Source organism: Pestalotiopsis fici, assembly GCF_000516985.1.
Source record: "Pestalotiopsis fici W106-1 unplaced genomic scaffold PFICI_Scf_1, whole genome shotgun sequence".
Taxonomy (NCBI): domain Eukaryota; kingdom Fungi; phylum Ascomycota; class Sordariomycetes; order Amphisphaeriales; family Sporocadaceae; genus Pestalotiopsis; species Pestalotiopsis fici.
This window is the reverse complement of record NW_006917091.1, coordinates 970023-992664: the sequence shown is the minus strand read 5'-3', so window position 1 is coordinate 992664 and position 22642 is coordinate 970023. Positions and strand designations below refer to the sequence as shown.

Here is a 22642-nt window from a genome sequence, read left to right as displayed (position 1 = left end):
AGGATTCAATGACGGAGGAGCAACGCATGGAAGAAGGTCGCCGCATGTTTCAAATCTTTGCCGCTCGCATGTTCGAACAGAGGGTCTTGACTGCCTATAAGGAAAAGGTTGCTCGAGAACGACAAGCCAAGCTTTTGGAAGAGCTCGAGGACGAAAGTCGACAAGATGCTCAGAAGAAAGCCAAAAAGGCCAAGGAGGCCCAGAAGCGGAAAGAGAAGGCTGCACAAAAGAAGCAGGCCCAAGCCGAGGAAAAGGCTCGAAAAGAGGCCGAAAAAGCCGCTCAAGAAGCTGAACGTGTAGCTGAAGCACAACGACGAGCTGAAGAGGCCAAGACCAAGGCAGAGGAAAAACGTAAGAAGAAGGAGCTGCAAAAGAAGGCCGAGGACGAAGAACGAATACGTAAGGAAGTAGACCGACAGAAGCGTGCTCTCGAGGCAAAGGAGAGGCAGGCCGAGCAGGAGCGAAAAGCACGCGAAGCTAAGGACCGTGAGAAAAAGCTGAAAGAGGAGCAGCGCGCCAAGGAAAAGGAGGCCCGCGAGCAAAAAGAGCGTGAGACTAGGGAACGACGCGAGAAGCATGAGAAAGACAAGCGAGATAAGGACCAGCGAGCCGCCCAGGCCAAGGCAGAGCGCGATGCCAAGGAGAAGCAAAAGCAGGAGGAAAAGGCTGCCCAAAAAGCCGCCGCCCTTGCTCCATCTGTCCCTGTTTCCTCGCAGCCCAAGAAGCAGCAGCACTTGGCCTCAATCCCAGCGTTACCTCAACAACCGCCGGTTCAGGCCTCGCCGCAAATTGCTGTTGCGACTCCAGCTATCCCCAAGGTGCCCATGAAGCCTCGGAACTCGTCCCAGGAAGTCACAAGGTCTGTATCGCAGTCATCTCATCCCGGATCAGGAACCAGCCAGAATGCGTCGCCGCACCCTTTTACTCCGGCCCATGCTAGTCCAGTGCCCGGTGGTCTCCAGGGAAGGTCATCTGCTGGTGTGGCTAGTACACCTACAATGGTGCCAATATCACCATCTCACCCCGGAATGAAGAGTCCTCCTGGCTATGCGCAGCCCGGCTTCCCAACCGGTATGTCTCCTATGGGCATGCCATACCCCCCGGGAATGCCCATGGGCCCTGGATTCAATCATATGCCGAATCATCCAATCCCGCCGATGGCTGGCGCCTTTCGACCCCCTCCTGGTAACCTGCCATATCCGCCTGGCTTCAATGGGCCAGTAGGCCGCGGATTCCCCATGCATCCGGGTGGTGCTACTCATGGCTGGCCCGGCAGTTTTGATGGCTTGCCGCCCATGAGCCCGTTCCCTGTCCACGAGAATATGGTACCCAGCCAACCTGGATCACACTCGAGGCAGGCGTCTGCAAGCTTTGATGGCAGTCCTCTGGAACCCAAGATATCTGGCGCGTCCGCTCAGCCCATTGCGCGCCCGTCGCCCATTGGTCGTCCTGGTAGTATCAGCCGTGGTCAACGCTCAAACGACGACGACATTAGTCACTTGGGTAGCAGTGCGCTGCTTGGCGATAACGACGAACCCTTGGATGACTTTAACAACTATCAACGACGTCATACCGTGGCCCCGGGCAACAATATGCCATTCTCCGTAGGGTCTTTTGGCGAGACCATCTTTGGTTCGCCGAGCTTGAGCCAAGGCTGGGGCGGTCCTCAGAGCGCGTTCGGGTCTGCACCACCCCCTGGGCTAAGTTCCCCTTGGCCGTCAAACCCTACATTCGGAGGTGGCCCACCCCAAGCTAGGGTATCGCGGCCAGTAGCGGTACGAAGGATGCTTGTGACGGCCTGCAAAGAACTCAAGAATCACGCCACCGATGCAGATGGCTTCATCGACCTCTCGATCGTCAAGGGCCATGTCGACTCTATCAACCACTTGGAGGCAGTATCCGAGACTGAGCTGCTGAGCATGTGTGAAACAGAAGGCAGCCCTCAGAATGGAGATGGCAGCTTTGACATTCGACTTGATGAGAAATCGGGCAAGACAAACATTCGCTATGATCCTACTGGAGGAGCACCGTCCACCATGCCACGCAATATCGGAGCTCCCGGCCAAGTGAGCAGTCCCATTGTTGGCTCTTCAGGACCATTCAGCGGTCGTGTCTAGTACCCCTAATACTGCTTCTTGATACCGCCACTCTCACGGCTGCTTGCCAATTCCCGCTTCTTGGGGCGACAGGTTTCTGCCGTGTGACGGTCTTCGTACGCGAGATCAACTCCGAGTCTTCGTATGCACTTTTCTCTCCAACTTTCACCAGAACTCACTGAACACGGATTTGTGCTGGGTGTGCAGCTACAATTTCTTGTTTTTGTGGGTATTCAGGTTCTTTACCAACCATGTTCGTCTTGTACTTCTTTTTCGACAGCTTTAGTACCCCAACAAGCTTGCTGCTCAAAATGGGATCACCATTCTCGGTTTCGCTACGGGTCACGACACTCCCGTCATAGTCTTGGGATGACTAGTTCAAGGGTGGTTGTCTATTCGATCTCGAAAAGCAGGGCAAGCGGTATTGACTGGAGGTCGGTGAGGACATCCATAAATAGCGTATGTCTTTCTTTTCAGAGGCCAATAGTGCAAAACCCTTTTATGGATTGAGTATGAATACAGAGGTTCCATATCACGACATTTCATGCTGATTTGTTGATAACGCTATTGTAATTTGTGTGAATGTATGACCATGATTTTTTTTTTGCCAGTCTGTGTATGCCTTTTCTTTTCCCCAGCGCCAACCATGCTCTCTAGCTCTTGCTAGAGGCTTGAGGGCCAAATTGATTGTTTGACCAGAGATTGATCATGCCTTGGCTCAAACATTCCGTCGCCCACCAAGAAATAAGAAATTTCGTGACTGTAGCCGGTTAATCATTATTCACTCTTGCCTCATTGTTATTGTTATACCACCAAAGACGTCAATGTCTAGTATGCCGTGGCAGATGCTGGGAGATGATATACCTGACACATAACAAGGTGGACATTTTTTTCAAGTTTACAGGGGAGGCCCATTGATGTTATTCCTAATATTATTCGGTAGGTGGAGATCCCTTGAGAGGTAATTTTTTTTCTTTTCTCGTATCGGGATTTGATCATGGTCGTTCTAGACCACCCTTTTTTCTGTGCCCACCCCCAGGTTCTTTATTCTTATTTGCAGGAATGCATGGACATATTTTGTCTTCTTGCAAGCGTTTCTTGGGAATACGAGATTTTCCCGTCTTCACCCCAAATTGGTGCGTGCGGACGAATCAAGGGAGGCAACAAGGACGCCAACTTGTCAGCTAACATGTTTTGTCTCACGATTGAGAAAGAAGTATATAAAGCTGGTCAATGAGACCTTTTCCGTTGTCCTGCTCTACTATGCTCTTCTTTCCCCCCTAGCTTGGTCAACTTGTCATCAAACTCGGATCAGTAAACATTTGCGGATTCATTTGTAGGTCAATTTTGGGACGAGTTCAAAACACAATCATCTTTGTGTGTACTAATATGATTTCATGATGCAGGAAACAAAATTACAGTCGCCCTGTGCCTATGAACACCGTTTCCCCAAAAGCCAGAAAATATACGAGGTATCGACTCGAAAGATTTCTTTTTTCTCTTCTTGGTTCTCATACAAAAACTCCCCGGGGGCGCATTATTCTTTCTTTTTCACATATGCCACGATTTGGAGAGAGAAATGTTGCAGGCATAAAAGTCCCGAGCATATCCTCCCCAGGTATCATGACTTGGGATTATCGTAAAGCGGCACTGCAATAAATGGCAGTATAACTTTCACATAGGCCGACTGGCCGCGCTGGATACAGTTCCGCTCGAGTAGTATCGATTTGGGACACGTCCAGCGTAACCGGATGCTAGCCTCTGACCACCGCGCCTCGGGCGGCCGAGCCCGCCTCTCATTTCTGTCGACTAACCAGAAAAGGGGTTGGGCTGGGCATCACCAGTAGTTCTCTGGCTGACGCTTCTCGTGGCGGGCTTCGTGGGAGCGTTGGCCTTGGCGATAGCAGCGGCCTCGGCACGAGCGCGGTTGCGCTTCGCCTCCTTGCGGTCCTTGCAGCAGAGGAAGGTAATGGTAGCAATGATACCAGTCAGGCAAACAGCGAGGAAGATGGTCACAACGGCTCCGGAAGTCGTCAAGCCGTCCTGACGAACCATACACAGGTTGTTGCCTTCCGAGTCCGTGTCACAGTACATGGTAGCAATGCAGACCATGGTCTCGGTCTCGGTCATACTGCAGTTGTACTCATTGTCCGAGTCACAGGCCGAAACCTTGGTCTTGGAGGCAGTTGAGCATGAGTTGCTGGTGGTTGCCGCAGCGGTCGTGGCAGCAGTTGTAGTGGAAGCTGCAGTCGTCGTGTCGGTACGCTTGGCGACAGTGCCCGTCGAAGCTGTCGACGCAACGCTCGTGGTTGTCGAAGACGTAGAGTCTGTGGTAGTCGTCGTGGTCTCTGAGCTCGTGGTTGAATCGGTGCCAGAGGCTACTGAATCGCGTGCAACACGAACTGGAGGAGGGAAAGCATTAGCAAAGGTGCTCTTGATGCAAGAAGCGAGTGGTTTCTAGGCGTAGAATGTAGGTGTCGGGTTCAGGGGGCAGCCTTTGTGCAGCCTCGCGAATTTGAAGTGGCCAGAGGCTTTCAATTCCCAGCGCACAGTCGGGTGAAATGGGACCCCCATTAGGCCAGCCAATTGGCTCATGCAGTAACAATTGCAAGTCAAGTGTTTTTTTTCTGCAGGTTTCAACTCACCGTCTCTTCTCTTCAATTCGCCCTCCTCACCCTCGCAGAACGTAATCAAGTAGCTGGCCTCAACTGCAGCTGCAGCTTCTGTACAACCGGCATTGGTAAGACACTCCTGGATAGCGCTCTCGAGGAGCTCGCCAGAGGCCTTTTCATAGCACTTCCGCAGGGTCTTCTTGTCGCCGCATAGCGACCTTCCTGCAAGCTCCTTGGCCCTGGAGTTTATGCATTCGGGGGTAGCGGTGGAGGCGACTAGAGTAGGCACAAGGGCCAAAAGGGTCATCGGCAGCGAGGATCGCATTATGGCGGTTTTGGGTTTTATCGGGTGCCAAACGAGCTGAAGCAGGTAGCAAGCCGAGGTGTGCAGCAACGAGGCGTGCCAGGTATATTTTTTTTTTCGCGTATGCTGGTGCCGACCGAATTGTCTAAGGGGCTGCGTGTAACTGCTTGCTGCCTCCGCTGCTACTGCTGCAGAATATTGCGTTGGCGCCCGAGAGCAAAGTTACCTTTTCAGGAGATGATGAAGACAAGAGGTGTAAGATGCCGGCAGGTCGTGCAACTTTTTTCAGAAAATGGGGGTGGGCTTGAGCCTTGGCCTGGGTGGTACTGCTGCGCCGATCCGACGTTCTAGGGTATCTCTATAATCTAAGATTACGAAAACCTCCTTTCGATTGCCGAATGGGAATCGAAGCAAAGATGGGGGGAACAAGTGGAATCGGGGGAGGAGATATTGTACAGAATTGTGTATGTACGATATGTATATGGGATGAGAGGAGTGAAAGGGACAGTCAAGTCGGTCAGGATGCAGCGAAGCGGCCGTAAAAAGGGTCAGGAGTTGGACGGGCAAAGAGAGAGAAAAAAGAGACGAGGAGTGTTGAGAGGAGTTCAAGCATCCAAGCCACAGTCAGAGTCGCAAGGGGGGCACAAACAGACACTCTGACAGACAGGCCAACAATGGAAGCGCAGCAAGACGGGACAGGACAGGAGAGGCTGCGCCGAACGTGTATGGAAGGATTCAATTAGGAGGCCGCATTGCAGAGAAAAAAGACACGCCAAACTTTTTTCTCACTGATTGACTGGGCTCAGAACACGATAGGGGACCAAAGAGAGAGAGAGCTAGGGGGCGTCCATGACCACTTAGCAGGCGACACCCCTGTCTTAGCAGCTGGGTTAGTTCTCGGCTTGGCCCTAGAGGGCATAGCTGGCCGCTGCCACAACGCAACCGCGATTACGATTGGACCCCGCCACGGGCCCAAAATAGGCACACGGCGGACCATCTGGTTCGTCAGCCCCTGGACAGCTCTCGTCTGTCGTCTCACTGACACTGCTACCAGGTACATTGTGTCTGTCTCCTAATAAGAAACAGCAACAAAAAGTGCACGCAGCCAGCTCATAATATTGACGCCAGAAAAGTAAGCACGATATCGTCTATAGACGATAGCAAATCTGGAAGGCGCGATGGAAAGAATTGGCACCATCTTTTTTTTTTTTTGGCTTCTCATGGTAAAACTCTTTGGTAGTTTGACCTCTACCATTGAGATCTACAATAGACTGTCTCCTTTTAAGTCTAACGACTCGTGCATAGAAGCAACGTATGCACATATATGCATGCACTTGGCGCGCTGATAGCTTGACAGCGGCATAGGTAGTGTCTGTAACTGGCTACATATACAATTCAGCAGCCACTTTTTCTCAGCCTTTTCCAGCTGCATGATTTGCTTCGGTTGTTTATTTGTTTGCGTGTTGCTTGCTTTCGAATTTGGATGGAGCTGAGTTAGGACTTGGACCATCGACGCGCCCGTTGGGGGCTGACGGTCAGCAACGTGTGGGGACGGAAAGACTGGGTTCGACTGGCTGGCACCAACCGAGCGGCCGGCTTTTCCTTCCAGATGGTCCACTACGTACACCTGTAGTCTGGGGCATTGTGGCTGAGTAACCATTATGTTATCCGCAGCCAAGAACAAGTCGAAGAATTGCCCAAAGAGGATGCATAGCAGGTTGGACTCATCATCCACCTTGCCGATATTTCATTTTATTGTACGAAGTGTTGCGTATCTACCTCAATCTATGGATCAACTTCTTCGTATGAGTACAGCTTTGACAAAGAGCCTATGAAGCACAATAACTTCAATAGAAATTGGATAGATTAAATAGCATTTCCGTTCGCCTCGAGATTCGCGGCCACTAAGCCCGTGCATAGTCGTGGTACGTTGCGCATGTCGCAAGCTGCCATCAATCCAGAACCCCTATCCATGAAAGCACTTTTACAACGACGAATGCCCCCAAGCTCGGTCTTTCGGCACTTCCACCTCGTGTACTCGAGATGTTTGCAGTTGTTGTTGATATCTTCAACACAGTTCTGTTTCCTGTTTCTATAGATGAATCATCGTCTTGTTCTTGTGTCTTTAATTCTTGTCAACATGCTAGGATAGGTAGGTACCTAGTATTAATTTACAGTCTGTCTACGAAGGAGCTAAGATAGTGCAGCTTGTGCTTATTGCTGACTGCGGCCGAACGCACAAAGAACATTCGCAACTAATGTATTGTTTACCAAGGATACATTGAAAGTAGGCCAAGTGGAGAGAATGCACTGAACACGATCAGCATCAATGTTATCCCCCAATAAAATATCAGTAACGACAACCTTTGTGAATCGTAGCCGTAGCAGTCCATTTGCATACTGTGGTTGCAGGCGTAAATAAAACACCCCTGGTCAAGTACCAGATCTGATGGGGCGCCCACTCGACAGCTGCCAAAACACGCACAAGACGTGCACAAGAGCTGCACAAGTGGCTCCAAAATACTTACCAGGGACGTTTTACTTACCCATCATACCACAGTATAAAGATTAATCGCATTGGGGGTTTGCGCTTAGGCCAGGAGTCGGATTTGGCTACTGTGGTGTAGTCGGACGAGTCCCCTGTTCGCATTTCGCATGCATCTATCATTTGCATACGGGAATCGTTTTCTCATGGTAGCATTCCGACTTGTCGATAGAATCATCATATAAAGTCGCCAAGACGTTTCCTAATCATTATTAGGCGAGGCGCTTTTGCCGCCTGCAAGAGAGGCTCAAGTGCCATCAGATGACCGGTGCCTAGATGCACACACACACTTGACTGCCACGAAACCTGCGGACATTGACTGTTGCCTACGTCATAGGTCCTGGACTTACATAAAGAGAGTGACCAACAGCCTCTACCACCATGATGTCTTTACAGAGCAACACTACACCACGTCTAATTTGGCAAATAAAAACTCATATCAGCAACCTCACCACTACAAGAAAACCTTTCAGATCAACCGCAAACATGCCTCTTGTCGTTCCAGGAATCACCGGCACTTCGGGAGACAAGACCGAGCACTGGACCAACAAGCTTGTTGGCAAGAAGCTGTCAGATGGCTCCTCGGACGAGACGGTAAGGAAACCCAGTTCTCGATGAGTCGTTGTCTTTAATTAATCAGATGACGCCACTCACTCAATCAAACGCAATTACTGACGATTTGCTTCAGAGCTTCTGTAAGAAGGATCTTCCAGAGGAATGCCGTGTCATCGAGCCTGGCATGATGGTCACCAAGGACTTCAAGCCCGACAGACTCAATGTCCACCTCAAGGAGGATGGCACCGTCAGCCACGTCCAGCACGGTTGAGCAAGTGGTCCAGGTCTTGAAGGCCTTGGAGTAGTTGGACTCAAGTGACGGGCATTCTTTAATGGCAAGCAAAAGCCGACCTTTGTGTTACTAGTCTTCCTACGCAGAGTACAATGAGCTATGAGACACGATATTTACCCATCTAAACATGAACTACATTTTATGCGACTGTGATAATTACCCGTCATCTCTTTTTTGAACGTTGGCTTCTATGTAATCACCCTTTTCTTTTCTTTTCCCTTCCTCATCATTTGTACCTGAGTATCTTAGAATCATACATGGAACATTGAACGACTTCAAGTTGTGTCCCAAGGTTCCAGACGGCCATCGTATGGATGCTCTTATCGCGGGCTGGTTGCCCCGCTATCTGCTGTCCAGATCTCCAAAGCCCCTCGCCTGCTGCAATTGCGGGGCACTCGACATCCAATTGCCCCTCCAAACTTTCACGAGCTCACACACGACCAACCTCTACTTCGCGCTGTACTCGGCATTATTTCCCATCTTAGACGCCGACAGCTTACACAAGTCGTCAAGATGTTCAAGAAAGAGTATGCCAATCCGTGAAGCCTTCTCTTTTCTCTCGCTCCTGTGCCGCTAACCAAATTGCTTGACGCAGACTACCCACGGCGCCCAAGTCGAAGCTCAAGTCCTCAGTCCAGCGCAACTTGCGCCAGAGTCTGTTGACAACCTACCCGCTCTTGAATGCCTACATTGATGAGATCCTGCCCAAGAAGGGCTCGCTGGAGGCCATGAAGCTGCCCGACCGCGCCACCCTCTACGTTCTCGACGGTGAGCCCCTCTTCTTCCAGGTCGACACCAACACACTGCTCCCCCACCTCAAGCTGGTGCACCGCTTCCCCGCCGGCTTCCCGTCGATACGCATCGACCGCGGCGCCATTCGCTTCGTGCTGTCCGGCGCCACGCTCATGGCCCCTGGCCTGACGAGCCCTGGCGGCCGCCTGCCCAGCGGCAAGGGCGGCGAGCCCGAGGGATTGGACGAAGAGGACCGGTGGAGCCGAGAGCTGGAAAAGGGCGAGCCCGTTGTTGTCAGGGCCGAGGGCAAGACGGAGGCTTGCGCTATTGGCTTTTTGGTCGAGGGAACCAAGGCCGTGAAAGAAAAGGGCAAGGGCCCCGTCATTGAGGACGCACACTACCTTGGCGATGGCCTCTGGAGGTTGGGAACGGACTGAGGCGACAAATCACTCGAGAGAGAAAAGATACTATCCAAGTCAGATATGGACGCAGCCCAAAGATAACTTGCACGATTATTTATTGCCATAAAGGTCATCCGGCAGAAGAAAAGAGCACTTTGAATACGAGTATAACGACAACAGGGGGACGAGCCCACCATGATATTAGCCCACGTCTCCGACGTATGAATACAACCCAGATGAAACAGCATTTTGCTAGGGAACTCGGATTTTTGCTGCAGACTGATATAGTAGCTCGAGGCTGCATCGAATCGGGTGTCGTGAATAACTTTTAGAACCCAATGCTTAATTTCATAAGGACTACATTGAACCTGTAATGATACCTGCTTCAATCTTGTTTTCCTCCTTTTTCTTTCTTAGAAAGAGACAGCCTATTCAAGTTTATATCCATCTTCAACAATGACGTGTACGGTTTCGGTAACTTCACTGCCGTGGTGTTGACGGCACTTGTTCAAGGCAGATGACAGGTGGAACAATAATCTTCAACATCAAGATATGAGGAGACATAATTTTGTGGACACTTTTCTCATCCATGTCCTCCGTCATTGACCGTCAGTGATATAATTCTGGCCAATAGGCATATTACCGACCAATCAGATCATGTTCGCGCAGCGTATCACGTGTGCCGAACAACACGCAGTCATTTCCCCAGGCTTCAGTGGGGTAATGGGGGGACATCTTCAGCATCCAGTCCACCATAATTCTGATCGAAGAGCACTGGCCTCTTTGACATTCGTACATTTTCCTTTGAATGTATTGCGCAGAATTATTTCTCTAACGGTGACCTCAGGCTTGGGACATATCCATGAGTCTCAGCAGCGGCGCCCAAGCTGCCATTGCTATCATAGCAGCTGTGCCGATTCTTCTCGTCGCTATAGCCAATTATATAATATTCACGATATATGCGTCGTACAGAACATCCCCGGGCCATGGAGCCTCGGATCCTTCACATCCTCGAGATGTCGCTGAATGCGCTTGGCTCGATGAGAGACGGTATGGACAGTATGAATTGCCGAACGGGGACCCATCTGCCGACTCACCTGCACAAAGCCTGCTAAGGGAATGGCTACATGAATCTCAATCAAATCCAAATCAACGCACGAGATTGATTTTGAAGATTTCAGATCATGAGAGTATCGATGTCAAGAAGTTGGAAGCGCTACTCGTAAAAATGTTTCTGCCAGGATCTTGTACTATCAATGTAAGTCTGATCAGTGTAGCCGACAAACTACAGGTCAAATAATAATAGAAGAAGCGTTATTGAGAATCTATAGATTTTTCAGGATATCCTTCTACTTGAATCCCTCAAGCCACTATCAGAGGATCAAGTCCGGTACATCACCATGGAGGCAAGAGTGTCTCAAAGGATTTCGATGGAAAATGATTTGCTCAAGCAATTTCCGACATCTGGCGTTCTTAAAAGTCCACATTTGCTTCCTGATATAGTCGAACCTATATTCTCAGACATCGAAAGCTTACGGTTGAAGGATCTGCGCCCTCGACATAACAATACGGAATTCTCATTGACGCAATACCATGATGCTGTCAACTCACAAAACCAAGGCAAGGCTCATAGGCTTCATGATGGTTTGATTGGAACTTTTCAGACGTGCTCGATTTTTAGGTCGTTACTTGAACCGGCCACACGGTTGCCCAACAACCCCAAGGTAAGCAAATAGTCCAGTTGGCTCAATTTCTCCTCAAATCAATGAAGGGGTTGATGTAAGAGCTGACCATTCCATAGCCAGAGTCGGTGGCTGTCAAGAGATTTCACAGCGGCGCAGATTTCTGCGACTTTGTAGCACTCAAAGAGCGACTTCGCAAAGTTAACCAATTGCAGCATCTAAATCTCGTTGAAACGATAGCCGCGTTCTGCTTTGACGACAATTCTGATTCAGAAATCTCATGGAACTTCATCTCGCCTCTGGCACCATGCGATCTTAGGCAACTGTTCCACTACCAATCGCCCAACGGTCCCACCATTCCAGCTACCCAATTCGAAGCATTGGCAAGTGCTCTTGCTTACTTGCATGGGACACTAGAAATTGCACACAGATCCATCCGGCCGTCTAATATACTAGTTTATCACGTTTCAGGATCTTCTGAACTTGTACTAAAGCTTGCCAACTTTTCTTCATCGGTTGATTTGAGCCAGGCCAGTGCCATGACCGCATCTTGGGAGGTCGACACAGGCCGAAACCAGAAATTGAACAGAGTCCCGATATGGGACACACTCCGGATATTGGACACAATCCGGATATCGGAAACAGTATTCGCAAACGATGTTTTGACACTTGGGTGCGTTTTTGTGGAGCTTGTCGCATTCATGACCGAAGGTCGCCAGGGCGTTGTGGATTTGCGACGATTTATTACAACTACAAACACTGATAAAAACATCTCGACCGATGCATTTTACAGCGGATGTTATGAAGGAGAGTTGCTCGTGAAACAAGAAGTCTTATCCTGGATGAAATTTCACGTTGAGAAATCATCCATTGCAAAAATGGCGTACTCAACTATAGAGAGAATGCTCGACGACGTTCCCGTCGAACGATGGTCAGCTCTTCAAGTATGTGAGGCATTCACCAAGGCAAGTACCACTATAAACGTATCTAGTCTCTCAATCTTACTCATGAACCTTTAGTCACTAGATCCACGTTCCATAAATCCAAGTCATGGGTTCACCGATGGTCATCGAATCCTCACATTCACTGCTTCCTCAGAATGCAAACAACCCCTCTGGTTTGACAAGCTAAGAATCAGTCTGGAGCATCAGCTTGGCTCCCCGATTGACTGGTCGCCATTGCCTCAGGTCATCTATCCTTGCCAGGAAGGCCAAATGAGAGTGACCTGGAAAGTGAGATACCTTTTACATTGTCGGAAATATTTGATGTTAACGTGCGACCAAGTATGGAAAATTGCGGCTTTCCAAGGTCATCTCTTCTGCTTCAGCAAAAGAGTTGATGGATATGTGTAGAGGACTTTTGACCACGGGGCGTCCTCTCCTACCAACCACCAGCACTCCCCTTGAAGACCATCCCGTTGCCACTGGCTTCAGACAACCTCACAGTGGCAGCATTGGACTGGATGTGGTGTCTGTCGAGACACCGGACATTGAGTTACTCAACGAGAGAACGAAAGAAATTTATCTCTGCGTAGATAAAATCCTTGTTGAAGTTCCAGAAACGAAAATGTGTGCAATCACCAACGTTCACATCTTGCCGGACGACGAGGCTCTGTTGGCAAGAATGAAGGAACAGCTCCGCAGCTGTAACAGCTGGTATAAGCATATATTTTCATGGAAAACATGCACCAAGATCAAGTTTGTCAAGGTATGTTCTGGGATCTGGATACATGGGGTTTACTAAACTCATTGTGTACAGTTCGCAATTATCAAAAACAAACGTGTCAAACCGTTAGGTTTTGGACTACCAATAGGTAATGCTGAATACGAGTATGCACATTCAGATCACGAGGGAGCGTATCTCGAGGCTTACCGAGAAATGATTGCCGAGGAAGTCCTCCGGGGCATCCACGACACCGGTGCTGGCAGAGACGAGACCCATCTCACAGCCGAGATACCCAAGAAACGAAACCCACCTCAGCTACGAGATGTCCGAGGCACAGAGGCATACGGATTACACGCCATTCAAGGGTTGTCGCTAAAGAGGGTATGTTGGTGGACCGGCATCAGCTACAGTCTCGGTATGGCCTTTGTCGTCTTTTGGCTCTCGTTTGTGGACAAGCTGGATTTGCAGAATGCATTTGTTCCTGTAACCTTTCTTGCTGCGGTGCTAGTCGGAGGGTTGGCGACAACCCAGGTACTCGTATGAGAGCGAAATAGTAGAATGGCTTACTATACAGCTCGCCACAGAAGGTTTGGGGCTTATATCTTGATACTACTTGTCACATAATTGACCTGCATTCTTCATGACCTGGGGCCGGCTGTGGTTCCTTGCTTCTTGTTATAACAAAGTTTATTCCTCACAGTCAGAGACAAGCTCACTTGCTTTTGTTCGCTTAAGTGTTGGTACACTAGTATCCAATTCGACATTTCTTAAAAGCCACAGTGGCAAGTCTTAGACATTGCAAGCCATTCGGTTAGATCGCAGCAGAACTCCACTTACTTTTCCATTCACTTTCCACCCTCACGCAGGTATTGAAAGCCCAAGGCGTCATACACCCGGAGATTATACGAGCCGTGTATGCCAAGAGGATTTAAATATTCACCAGCAACAGTCGCAGTCATCCTTTAATGGAAACCTTTCTTTTTCCATTTTTCAGGTCTCAGAAACTGATCACAGGTTCCATGGTTGATGCAGAAAATGGAGAGGGGGGCAGTAGTGGAATCTGTCAACTTACTTCAGAATGTGCCTCAGCATTGTCTTTCCCTGGGCGAATGTATACATCCCTGTTAGCTAGGAAACGTGATATTTGTTATATATAGTCGCCTTCATTCTAATTTCCGGATACTTTTGACCTGCATGTTCAATTCTTTGACTTTCCTGGAGCACAGACTGTCGTCCGGCGGGTTATCTTCTTGGTCACCACATCATTCTGCATCATGCACTTTCAATGCACTGCTATACTGGCTTGGGTCATTTTCGGGCTAGGTTTGTCGTTGAGTCCTGTCATTTTCCATTCGTCAACAGTATCTAATCAGATGCAGCGAGTGCCCAGTGCCCAAATGTGCCTGCTCCCCTTTATGGTTATGCGGTTGATCCGGCCTATCGTGCCATCAAAATCGCAGGAAATCTTGCCAATCCGCGAGGCATAATCACGGACAAGGCAGGCCGCCTTCTCATCCTTGAGCGAGGCAAGGGCATCAGCCAGCATACGGTCTATGCCTCTTCCGGCTGTATTAGCAAGAGCGCCACACTACTGTCATTGTCTTCCCTAAATCATGGCATCTACCTCAACTCCAGGCAAGACAAGCTGTATGCCAGCAGTACCACTACAGTGTATAGCTGGTCTTACAATGTCACCAGTGGCCAACTGGGAAATGCTCGGACCGTCGTGGTCCAGGGAATGAGCAACAGTGGACATTCCACAAGGACGCTGACATTCTCTCCCAAAAATCCGAACTTGCTTGTCGTGTCATGTGGCTCAAACGCGAATATTGATGCAGCATCCATCGACCCAAGCGTTGCACGGGCAATTGTCAAGGTCTTTGATCTCAACAATGTCCCCCAGGGCGGATATAATTACGTGACGCAGGGCTACAATGCAGGTTATGGTCTGCGCAACGAGGTCGGTCTCGATTTTGACGCCGGCGGCATGTGAGTCAACCGTGGACAGCATCAGGAATCCAAGACTGACATAAGATTTGAGGTTGTGGGGCGTGGAAAACAGCGCCGACGACCTGACCCGAACCGCCAATGGGCAAACAACTGATGTTCATCTGAACAATCCAGCCGAGGAGTTAAACTTCCTAGGCGACGTGAGCAAGCCCAACAACAAGTGGTACGGTTACCCGACGTGCTTCACCGTCGGCGACCCCAAGCAATTCAAGGACAAGACCAACTTTGTCCTGGGCGACCAATTTGTCACGTCGCCCAGCAGCACCTTCAATGACACGACGTGTATTCAAAAGTCTACACCACCAAGGCTCATCTTTCCCGCCCACTCGGCCCCGCTCGACGCCAAGTTTGACGCCGGCTCCAAGAACCTCTGGGTCTCACTCCACGGGAGTTGGGACCGGTCGCCGCCCACGGGTTTTGGTGTCGTTCGCGTGCCCTTTGCAAAGGCCAGCGACGGCTCCTATGCGCCGGTTGCGGCCCGGAATCAGATTGGATACGCCAAGGTGTTTTCTCCGAAACGCGCGGATGGTCAGACGTGCACGGCGACTACGTGCGTTCGTCCTGTTGGACTAGTGTTTGATAGTTACGGCCGTCTCTACATGACTAGTGATGCCTCTGGTGAACTGTTCATGATTTCAAAGATTTGAAGGCAAGGTTGATTGTGGAAGGGACCCTCATTTATTCGACCCATGCTCGATCATTTATCATATACGACCTCTACCAGTTTAGCAATACATTTCAACTCACTCTGCTTCTCCGTCAACCGATTTCCTGTCATTGACCAGATACTTGGAGATTCCACAGATGTTCCAACAGCAACCCAAAGTTTAATGTTATGAATACATGGATGAGACTTGTGAAAGCTATCAGAACGTGACAGAGTGTATTTTCCTGTCTCCGTTGGACACGCCCCATTGGTTAAGACCAACTTGACCCCCAGAAGTATGACCGATCGATCCTTCGCGGTTGACTCGCTGAGTCGGGGACGTGTGATCCAGTGACCAAGGTGCCATCAGGAGGATACTGTTTTGCTCAGCCACGTTCTACTCGTCCTCTGGTTCGTCATCCTCCTCTTTAAGCCACATCATGTATAGGCCATCAGCGCCAGCAGGGTTTCTCTCAAAAACCGCAGGTTCCTCATCCTCGACGTGCGCAGCCATCATGTATAGTCCGTCGAGTTCTGCGTCTGGCTCACGTCGATCAACCTCGGGCTCATCATCTTCGACGTGAGCATCCATCATGTACAAGCCGTCCAGCTCGACACTATTGTCTCTTTTTTCAGTATCGGGCTCGTCATCCCCGTGGACCCGAGTCATCATGTATAACCCATCCAGTTCGACGTCGGCTTCTCTCTTGTCAGAAGCGGGCTCGTCATCTTCCGAGAGGAACATCATCATGTATAGTCCATCTAGCTCGGCTGAAGATTCTGGATCGTCGGATGGTGTTCGTGTGACTTGCCCATTTTCCGGGTGATCGCGTCCTTGTATTTGTCGTTTTACCGTTGACGATCCCTCGTCTGATACGGCTCCGAGATCACGAGTCGTTCCAGTCTTTAAAGGCGCAGATATCACTACACCCAAGAAGAGGGAGATGAATCCGATGTGAAGAGGTGAAGGTCGCATTTTCGCTTGATCGTTATTTCACGAGAAGATTTAATGAAGTGTTGTATATACCATTTAAGTCCCCGCTGTGGTGTTGTGGGAGACGCCCTACTCGCATTTCTGAGGGCATTCCATCATTTATTACCAAGGCAGCTATGTGAAGGGAGCCTGTCCTATCATGAGGTATCAAGGTGTGTCAGCACATTGCAGAAACCGCCCTCAATTGCCTCACTGGCGTGCATTAGTGCAAGATGGACAAGGATCAGCGTTCATCTTATTCGATGAAGACTTGAGCAATTCTTCAGCTCTGCTCATGAGAACAGGCATCCTCATCCTTAATTGCAACGTCAGATGCTGCGCCCCTTCCATGTCCTGTATACTAAAGGCGAGCGTTCATTTTTGCCACACGCCAGGTGAGTTGCCAGGTTCGCGAGGCAATATGTACTCAAATCAAGTACTTTTCTTCTAGATTTCTTTTTACCTTGATTCAAGAACGCAGTTGAGCAGAGTCAACATAGCGAATGCTCAAAAGTATGGCTCCACTCACGAGAATCGAAAAGGAATACCACGCCCTAGCTCAAGAGGATCCAGTTGCTAGCGACGACGAATATCTACGAGAAGAGGTGCGCAAAACCTCGCGAAATCAATGTATTCGCATTACGATATACTTGGTTATTGAAGCCCTAGTGTTCATATCCGTCTTTTTCATCTACGAGCGATATCAAGCAATTCCGAGAGACAAGCCCAGCTTCACCGAGAGATGTAAGGGTACAAAGACTATTGCGCTGTAGAGTGCTAACACAAAAGTCAGATTTCCGGCTTCAAGATTATAACCAAACCGTACACTTTACAGAAAATGTTGAGCTCATGAGGAAATCCTCAAATTCTACCAAATTCTGGATGGACTTGCAGGCCAGTGAGTATTGTGCCCTTGGATCCGCACTTCAGCTCAGCTGGCTAATTCGGAATTGAAGCTAGCGGAATTGTATCTGTGCCTACAGAGTGGGCTCTTGGTCTAGGATTCTCCCCAAGCAGACAATCCCCCGAAACCCCAGGACATAGCATTTACCAACTGGACATGTACCATTCACTACACTGCCTGGTAAGAAACCCAAGAGTCTTACGGAAATCTCTGGAGTTGACTGGCCCTAATGATCCATCTTGTAGTACCATATTCGAAATCGGCTCATGTCGAAACTCCCTTTAGATGTGTGGCCTAGAGACGATGTGCACAGCTTGCATTGTGTAGACTTTCTCCGACAACAAATTCTATGCCACGGCGACACTACACTCCAGGGCACCGATGATTTTCTACATTTCGCCAAGAACCCCGGTCATCTGTGCCGCGATACGCAAGCGATCAGGACATGGGTGGAGGAGCGCAACTGGGCAGGTCATGGGAAATGGATCGAAGACAAATATGGGGTCGTATAATCAAGTAATTGATAATTGGAAGTGTCATTTTGACCGCGGCCGGCATTGAGATTTGATTAAATGTCAGATTGAATATGGTCGAGGCGGAGGAGGCGGGACCTGTTTGGCGATCGCCAAGACTCATATGGCGTTTTCCCCAGCAAACAGTCTCTAGCTTGACGCCATACCTGAAGCGATGGCAGAATTGCCACGGCAATTCGTGTCCTCGATCCAATAGTCGGTATACGGTCCCTAAGCAAGACAAGGCTGACTTGAGCGAGTCACCAAAACATTAGGCTTTTGTGGCCGCAGTGACTCTTGGCGACGACACGGGGATAGTATGTCCGCAACAAACAGTCGTTGTTAGCAGTAGATGATTAAGGCCACACAGCTGAAGCACTGCGCAGTGTTTTGCCTGAAGCTACTTTACTCAGACATGGAACATTGTTCGAGATGCAAACGATTCTCGCACTCATTCATTCATGTGTTTAAATAGTATGAAAAACTCGAGCGATTCCGTGCATTGTGCAAACGGACACCTACATGTATGTACAAACAACTGGTGGACGCCTTCATGTTGCATCTGCCGATAGTGGTGGAGCTTGGTATAGCCATCCCATCTCCACTATGAGCGCCCTTAGTACCTAGCCAACATACCCCGCCATGGCCAGCAGATGGTGATGGGGGAATTTGGAGCGCTCGCTTAAACAAATCCTCGGCAGTGATCTTCTGATCCGCTGCTGCCAAACAAACTAGACATGAACTTGTAGCACGACTGTCTCTGCCTTCCTCATCAATATCTATTTGATTCATCGGTGGGCGATTTGCATTATTTAATCAAACCTTGATTATTACCGATACTATGGCGCCCATCGAATATGTCTTGATCTATCCGCTCTTTGGGATCGTGGCTTTGGCCGTCGTTGTCCTGATCAATGACTATCGGTTGTGGCAGCGTATGCCGCCGGGCCCCCGTCCGCTACCGTTCATCGGCAACCAGCATCAATTGCCAAAATCGAAACCGTGGATTCAATTTGAGGAGTGGTCCCAAAGATTTGGGCCCATCTTCACCATCTGGATAGGCAGGCGGCCAACGATTGTCTTGTCGGATCCCATCATTGCGCAGGAACTGATGGAAAAGAGGAGCGCAAAGTATTCCTCGCGACCGCGCATGATTGCCATGGGCGAGCTGTTGTGGAAAGGCGGTAGCATTCTGGTTCAGCCGTATGGAAAGGAATGGAGTATCCGAAGAAAGCTGCTTCACCAGGCTTTGATGCCCAGGGCACTACAGGAATATCTGCCGATCCAGGAAGCCGAGGCGACTCGTCTGTGTGCTCAACTGTTTGAAAAGCCGGAGAAATGGGAGGCGCTATTTGAGCGCTTCACCAGCAGTATTGTATTTTCCATTGCATACGGGCACCGGATCGATTCCATGGGATCAAGCGTCATCAAGCAGCGCTTCGAGTTCATGCAGTACTCGGCAAGCCTCAATGTACCAGGGAAATACATGGTTGAATCGATACCAGCGCTCAAACACGTGCCCAACTTTCTTGCCCCCTGGAAGGCCGATATCGAGAGACATGGAAAGAAAGAGGCTGATGCGAACATGGCACTGGTCGACGTTGTCCGTTCCGACATTGCAAAGGCCAGGTCATCTGGTGCAATGGATACTCTGCCAAAATCTCTATGCCGCTTGCTACTTGAAATTCGAGAGCGAGAAGCCGGCGAGATCCCCCTCTCGGATCGCGACTTTTCATTTATCCCAGCCTCTCTATTTGGCGCGGGGTCCGACACGACTGCATCAACAATGTGTAGCGCCATTCTTGCCTTTGTGACTCACCCAGATACTGCTCGGTGCGCCCAACTCGAGTTGGATCATGTGGTTGGATCTGATAGAAGTCCTACCTTTGCCGACGCGCCAAAACTCCCGTATCTCACTGCTCTCGTCAAAGAAATCCTGCGCTGGAGGCCAGTCGCAGTTCTTGGAGGCACGCCTCACGCAAGTACCATGGACGACCACTATAATGGATTCTTCATCCCGAAAGGAACGACTGTGCTCGGGAATTCGTGGGCCATCAACATGAATCCCGAATACTACCCCCGCCCGCATGTTTTCGAGCCGGAACGCTTTATTGAGCGGGGCGAGAAGAATGCGACAGAGTTCCGAGGCCAGGCATCACATCCCTCCAAGTCTGGACATTCATCATTTGGCTGGGGTCGCAGGATCTGTCCAGGTGCCGATCTAGCGTACAACTCGCTCTTCATTGCTCTAGCAAAGTTGCTCTGGACTTTTGACTTTTCTGCGATACCTGGTGTACGATATGATATATTTGACTATACTGACGGTTTCAACATCAGACCGCGAAGTTTTCAATGCAAGATCCAAGTCAGGGACGAACATCGAGCGCATGTTATAGGGAAAGAGACACAAGATGCGGAGCGCTTTCTGGACAACTTTTCACCATTCGACTGAGCAAATACGGCTTGATTGCCTCACGCAGAACAGTAGCATAGTCTACACTATTCACACAGATGAGAGCCAAGTGCTTCATTTTGAGTAGTCACTGAACAGGACTCGACACGACCATACAGGCGATGAAATATCGTGGCCCCATTTCACTATCTGCACCGCACCATTCGGTTGCAACTCCAGCTAGCAAGTTTGTAACAGCCGTTCAAAAGTGCCACGATCATTACTCACCCCGCATATCGGCAGTTGCGTATTTACCGGAAGAGAGAGTTAGTACCATGGCAAACAGTCTCCGCGAAGCATGGGGTATCAGCGGGGTAAATAGTCTGGGGGATCACGCACTATTTTCTGCAGGGTTCAGGCTCCATACCTCGATTCAGGAATCTCGTCAGCTGTCTTTATTTATATATACTCATTTGTTAAGAAGTCTTAGATTTTGCGTAATTTTTGTTATTGAAAACCAAATTCTTGCGTTTATATCTCATCGATTCGCGGCCCATCATGACGAATTCGGCCAATGTTGGAAATGGCGCCGGACAAGACAAGACCAAAGTCATAATTGTAGGCGCCGGCTTTGGCGGCCTCACGGCAGCTGTTGAATGTCACCGACGAGGCATTCACGTGGAGATTTACGAAGCCTTTCCCGAGCTCAAGGTCCTGGGCGACATTATCTCGTTTGGCCCCAACGCCGGCCGCATCTTTGCCCGGTGGTCGGACGGCGAGATTGCCGCCAAGCTCAAGCGCGAATGCATCGACTTGAGCCAGTACGGGTTCCGCATTCACAAGTACGATACTGGCGAGATTGTAGCGCAGCAGCCCGCTTCGCAGTCCAATAAGGATGCTCCCACGCTCAATGGACATCGTGGGGAGTTGCACGAGATTGTATTCAACTATGTCCGGGATCAACTTGGTGTGCCTATCCACCTAGGCCAGAGGGTTGTAGAGTACTTTGAGACTGAAGATGATGCTGGCATAATATTAGAAAATGGAGAAAAGGTAAGGTAATCCAAGTAAGACCATGAAGGAAACCACTTACGTTTTTCCAGGTCACTTGCGATTGTGTGATTGGTGCCGATGGGGTTCGGTCCAAGGCCCGGGAGCTGGTCTTGGGCTACGAGGACAAGCCAAAAAGCAGCGGATATGCCATTTGGAGAGCATGGTATGTATCAGAAACTTTTCATCTTATCCGCCTATGCAGAAGCTAAGGCGATGCTCAGGTTTCCCAGCGAAAAGCTGGCCGAAGATCCTCGCACGGCCGAGTTCTGCGTCAACGGAGATACCTTCAATGGTTGGATCGGACCAGATGCGCATTTCCTATTTTCCACGCTCAAAGGTGGCAAGTGCTGCTCATGGGTACTGACGCACAAGGACACATATGATATCGAAGAGTCTTGGTCGTTTCCGGGAAAAATCGAAGACGTCCTAGAGATGCTGGCCGATTGGGATCCCATCTGCAGCGCCATTGTCGAAAAGACGCCTTCGGTAGTCGACTGGAAGCTCGTGTACCGTGAGCCGCTACCGCGATGGGTGAGCAGTGGCGGAAGGATTGCCCTGATTGGAGACGCTGCGCACCCATTCCTCCCAACTAGTGTGCAAGGCGCTTCGCAGGCCATGGAAGATGGCGTGACTATTGCATCGTGTGTAGCAAAGGCTGGCAAAGGCCGGATTCCTCGGGCTCTCCAGGCTTATCAAGATATCAGGTGAGTCCCATAGCCGAATAATGTGGTAACATTTCTGACCTCATGATCTATAGATACGAGCGAGTCGGAGCCGTCCAGAAGACGGGAGAGTCGACGAGGGAGCGATGGCACAAGGCAGATTGGAAGAATGTCAAGCAAGATCCAGACAGCATAAAGCTACCACGCGAGGACTGGATTCTTCAGTTTGATGCTGAGCGCCACGCATCCGAGGTTTTGGAGGAGTTGTTCCAAAAAGCCTAGCATTCATAAACGCTTCTTAGGTGGGCCTCTTGGAGGTGGAATAGGTATACTTTGAGATAGAGGACATTTAAACCTAGAATTTACAAGAGAGCACAGAATTTGCAAGATATGTGTTATACAATATGACGAGTAAGCAAGGACAGAATATTTGACTATTTCGCGACATGGATTTCCTTGGGCGCACTGGATAGGTAGGATAGTAACCATGCCAACTATATTCAGTCGCTCGACTCCACAGCGCCGTTCTTTTGGTAGCGTACAAAATCGGCCTGTCGTTAATTAAAGAGCATACACCAACGAGGAATCTGGGATACCAAAGCCCAA

At 49.7% G+C, this 22642-nt stretch overlaps 10 protein-coding genes across 10 annotated transcripts; 8 read left to right on the top strand and 2 right to left on the bottom strand.

Annotated features, from left to right (window-relative positions):
- Positions 1–8: 8 nt before the first annotated feature.
- On the top strand, positions 9–2117 carry PFICI_00316 (uncharacterized protein; the record flags this gene model as incomplete). The annotated part of the gene is made up of 1 exon (XM_007828897.1): positions 9–2117. The coding sequence occupies one exon, from the start codon at positions 9–11 to the stop codon at positions 2115–2117; it is 2109 nt and encodes a 702-aa protein (XP_007827088.1).
- Positions 2118–3905: 1788 nt separating this feature from the next.
- Positions 3906–5033, bottom strand: PFICI_00315 (uncharacterized protein; the record flags this gene model as incomplete). The annotated part of the gene is made up of 2 exons (XM_007828896.1): positions 3906–4498; positions 4742–5033. 2 exons carry the CDS (start codon positions 5031–5033, stop codon positions 3906–3908), a joined length of 885 nt encoding a protein of 294 aa, XP_007827087.1.
- Positions 5034–8043: 3010 nt separating this feature from the next.
- Positions 8044–8383, top strand: PFICI_00314 (uncharacterized protein; the record flags this gene model as incomplete). Its single annotated transcript, XM_007828895.1, has 2 exons — positions 8044–8151; positions 8246–8383. 2 exons carry the CDS (start codon positions 8044–8046, stop codon positions 8381–8383), a joined length of 246 nt encoding a protein of 81 aa, XP_007827086.1.
- A 534-nt stretch (positions 8384–8917) lies between these two features.
- On the top strand, positions 8918–9573 carry PFICI_00313 (uncharacterized protein; the record flags this gene model as incomplete). The annotated part of the gene is made up of 2 exons (XM_007828894.1): positions 8918–8931; positions 9000–9573. The coding sequence occupies 2 exons, from the start codon at positions 8918–8920 to the stop codon at positions 9571–9573; spliced, it is 588 nt and encodes a 195-aa protein (XP_007827085.1).
- A 1364-nt stretch (positions 9574–10937) lies between these two features.
- Positions 10938–13427, top strand: PFICI_00312 (uncharacterized protein; the record flags this gene model as incomplete). The annotated part of the gene is made up of 5 exons (XM_007828893.1): positions 10938–11261; positions 11339–12163; positions 12239–12451; positions 12504–12926; positions 12978–13427. 5 exons carry the CDS (start codon positions 10938–10940, stop codon positions 13425–13427), a joined length of 2235 nt encoding a protein of 744 aa, XP_007827084.1.
- A 731-nt stretch (positions 13428–14158) lies between these two features.
- PFICI_00311 (uncharacterized protein) lies at positions 14159–15541 on the top strand (the record flags this gene model as incomplete). The annotated part of the gene is made up of 3 exons (XM_007828892.1): positions 14159–14207; positions 14264–14873; positions 14926–15541. 3 exons carry the CDS (start codon positions 14159–14161, stop codon positions 15539–15541), a joined length of 1275 nt encoding a protein of 424 aa, XP_007827083.1.
- Positions 15542–15937: 396 nt separating this feature from the next.
- Positions 15938–16516, bottom strand: PFICI_00310 (uncharacterized protein; the record flags this gene model as incomplete). Its single annotated transcript, XM_007828891.1, has 1 exon — positions 15938–16516. One exon carries the CDS (start codon positions 16514–16516, stop codon positions 15938–15940), a length of 579 nt encoding a protein of 192 aa, XP_007827082.1.
- Positions 16517–17028: 512 nt separating this feature from the next.
- PFICI_00309 (uncharacterized protein) lies at positions 17029–17929 on the top strand (the record flags this gene model as incomplete). The annotated part of the gene is made up of 4 exons (XM_007828890.1): positions 17029–17257; positions 17307–17411; positions 17470–17597; positions 17663–17929. The coding sequence occupies 4 exons, from the start codon at positions 17029–17031 to the stop codon at positions 17927–17929; spliced, it is 729 nt and encodes a 242-aa protein (XP_007827081.1).
- Positions 17930–18770: 841 nt separating this feature from the next.
- PFICI_00308 (uncharacterized protein) lies at positions 18771–20381 on the top strand (the record flags this gene model as incomplete). The annotated part of the gene is made up of 1 exon (XM_007828889.1): positions 18771–20381. One exon carries the CDS (start codon positions 18771–18773, stop codon positions 20379–20381), a length of 1611 nt encoding a protein of 536 aa, XP_007827080.1.
- Positions 20382–20879: 498 nt separating this feature from the next.
- Positions 20880–22318, top strand: PFICI_00307 (uncharacterized protein; the record flags this gene model as incomplete). The annotated part of the gene is made up of 4 exons (XM_007828888.1): positions 20880–21374; positions 21425–21537; positions 21596–22078; positions 22132–22318. 4 exons carry the CDS (start codon positions 20880–20882, stop codon positions 22316–22318), a joined length of 1278 nt encoding a protein of 425 aa, XP_007827079.1.
- Between the last annotated feature and the right edge of the window lie 324 nt (positions 22319–22642).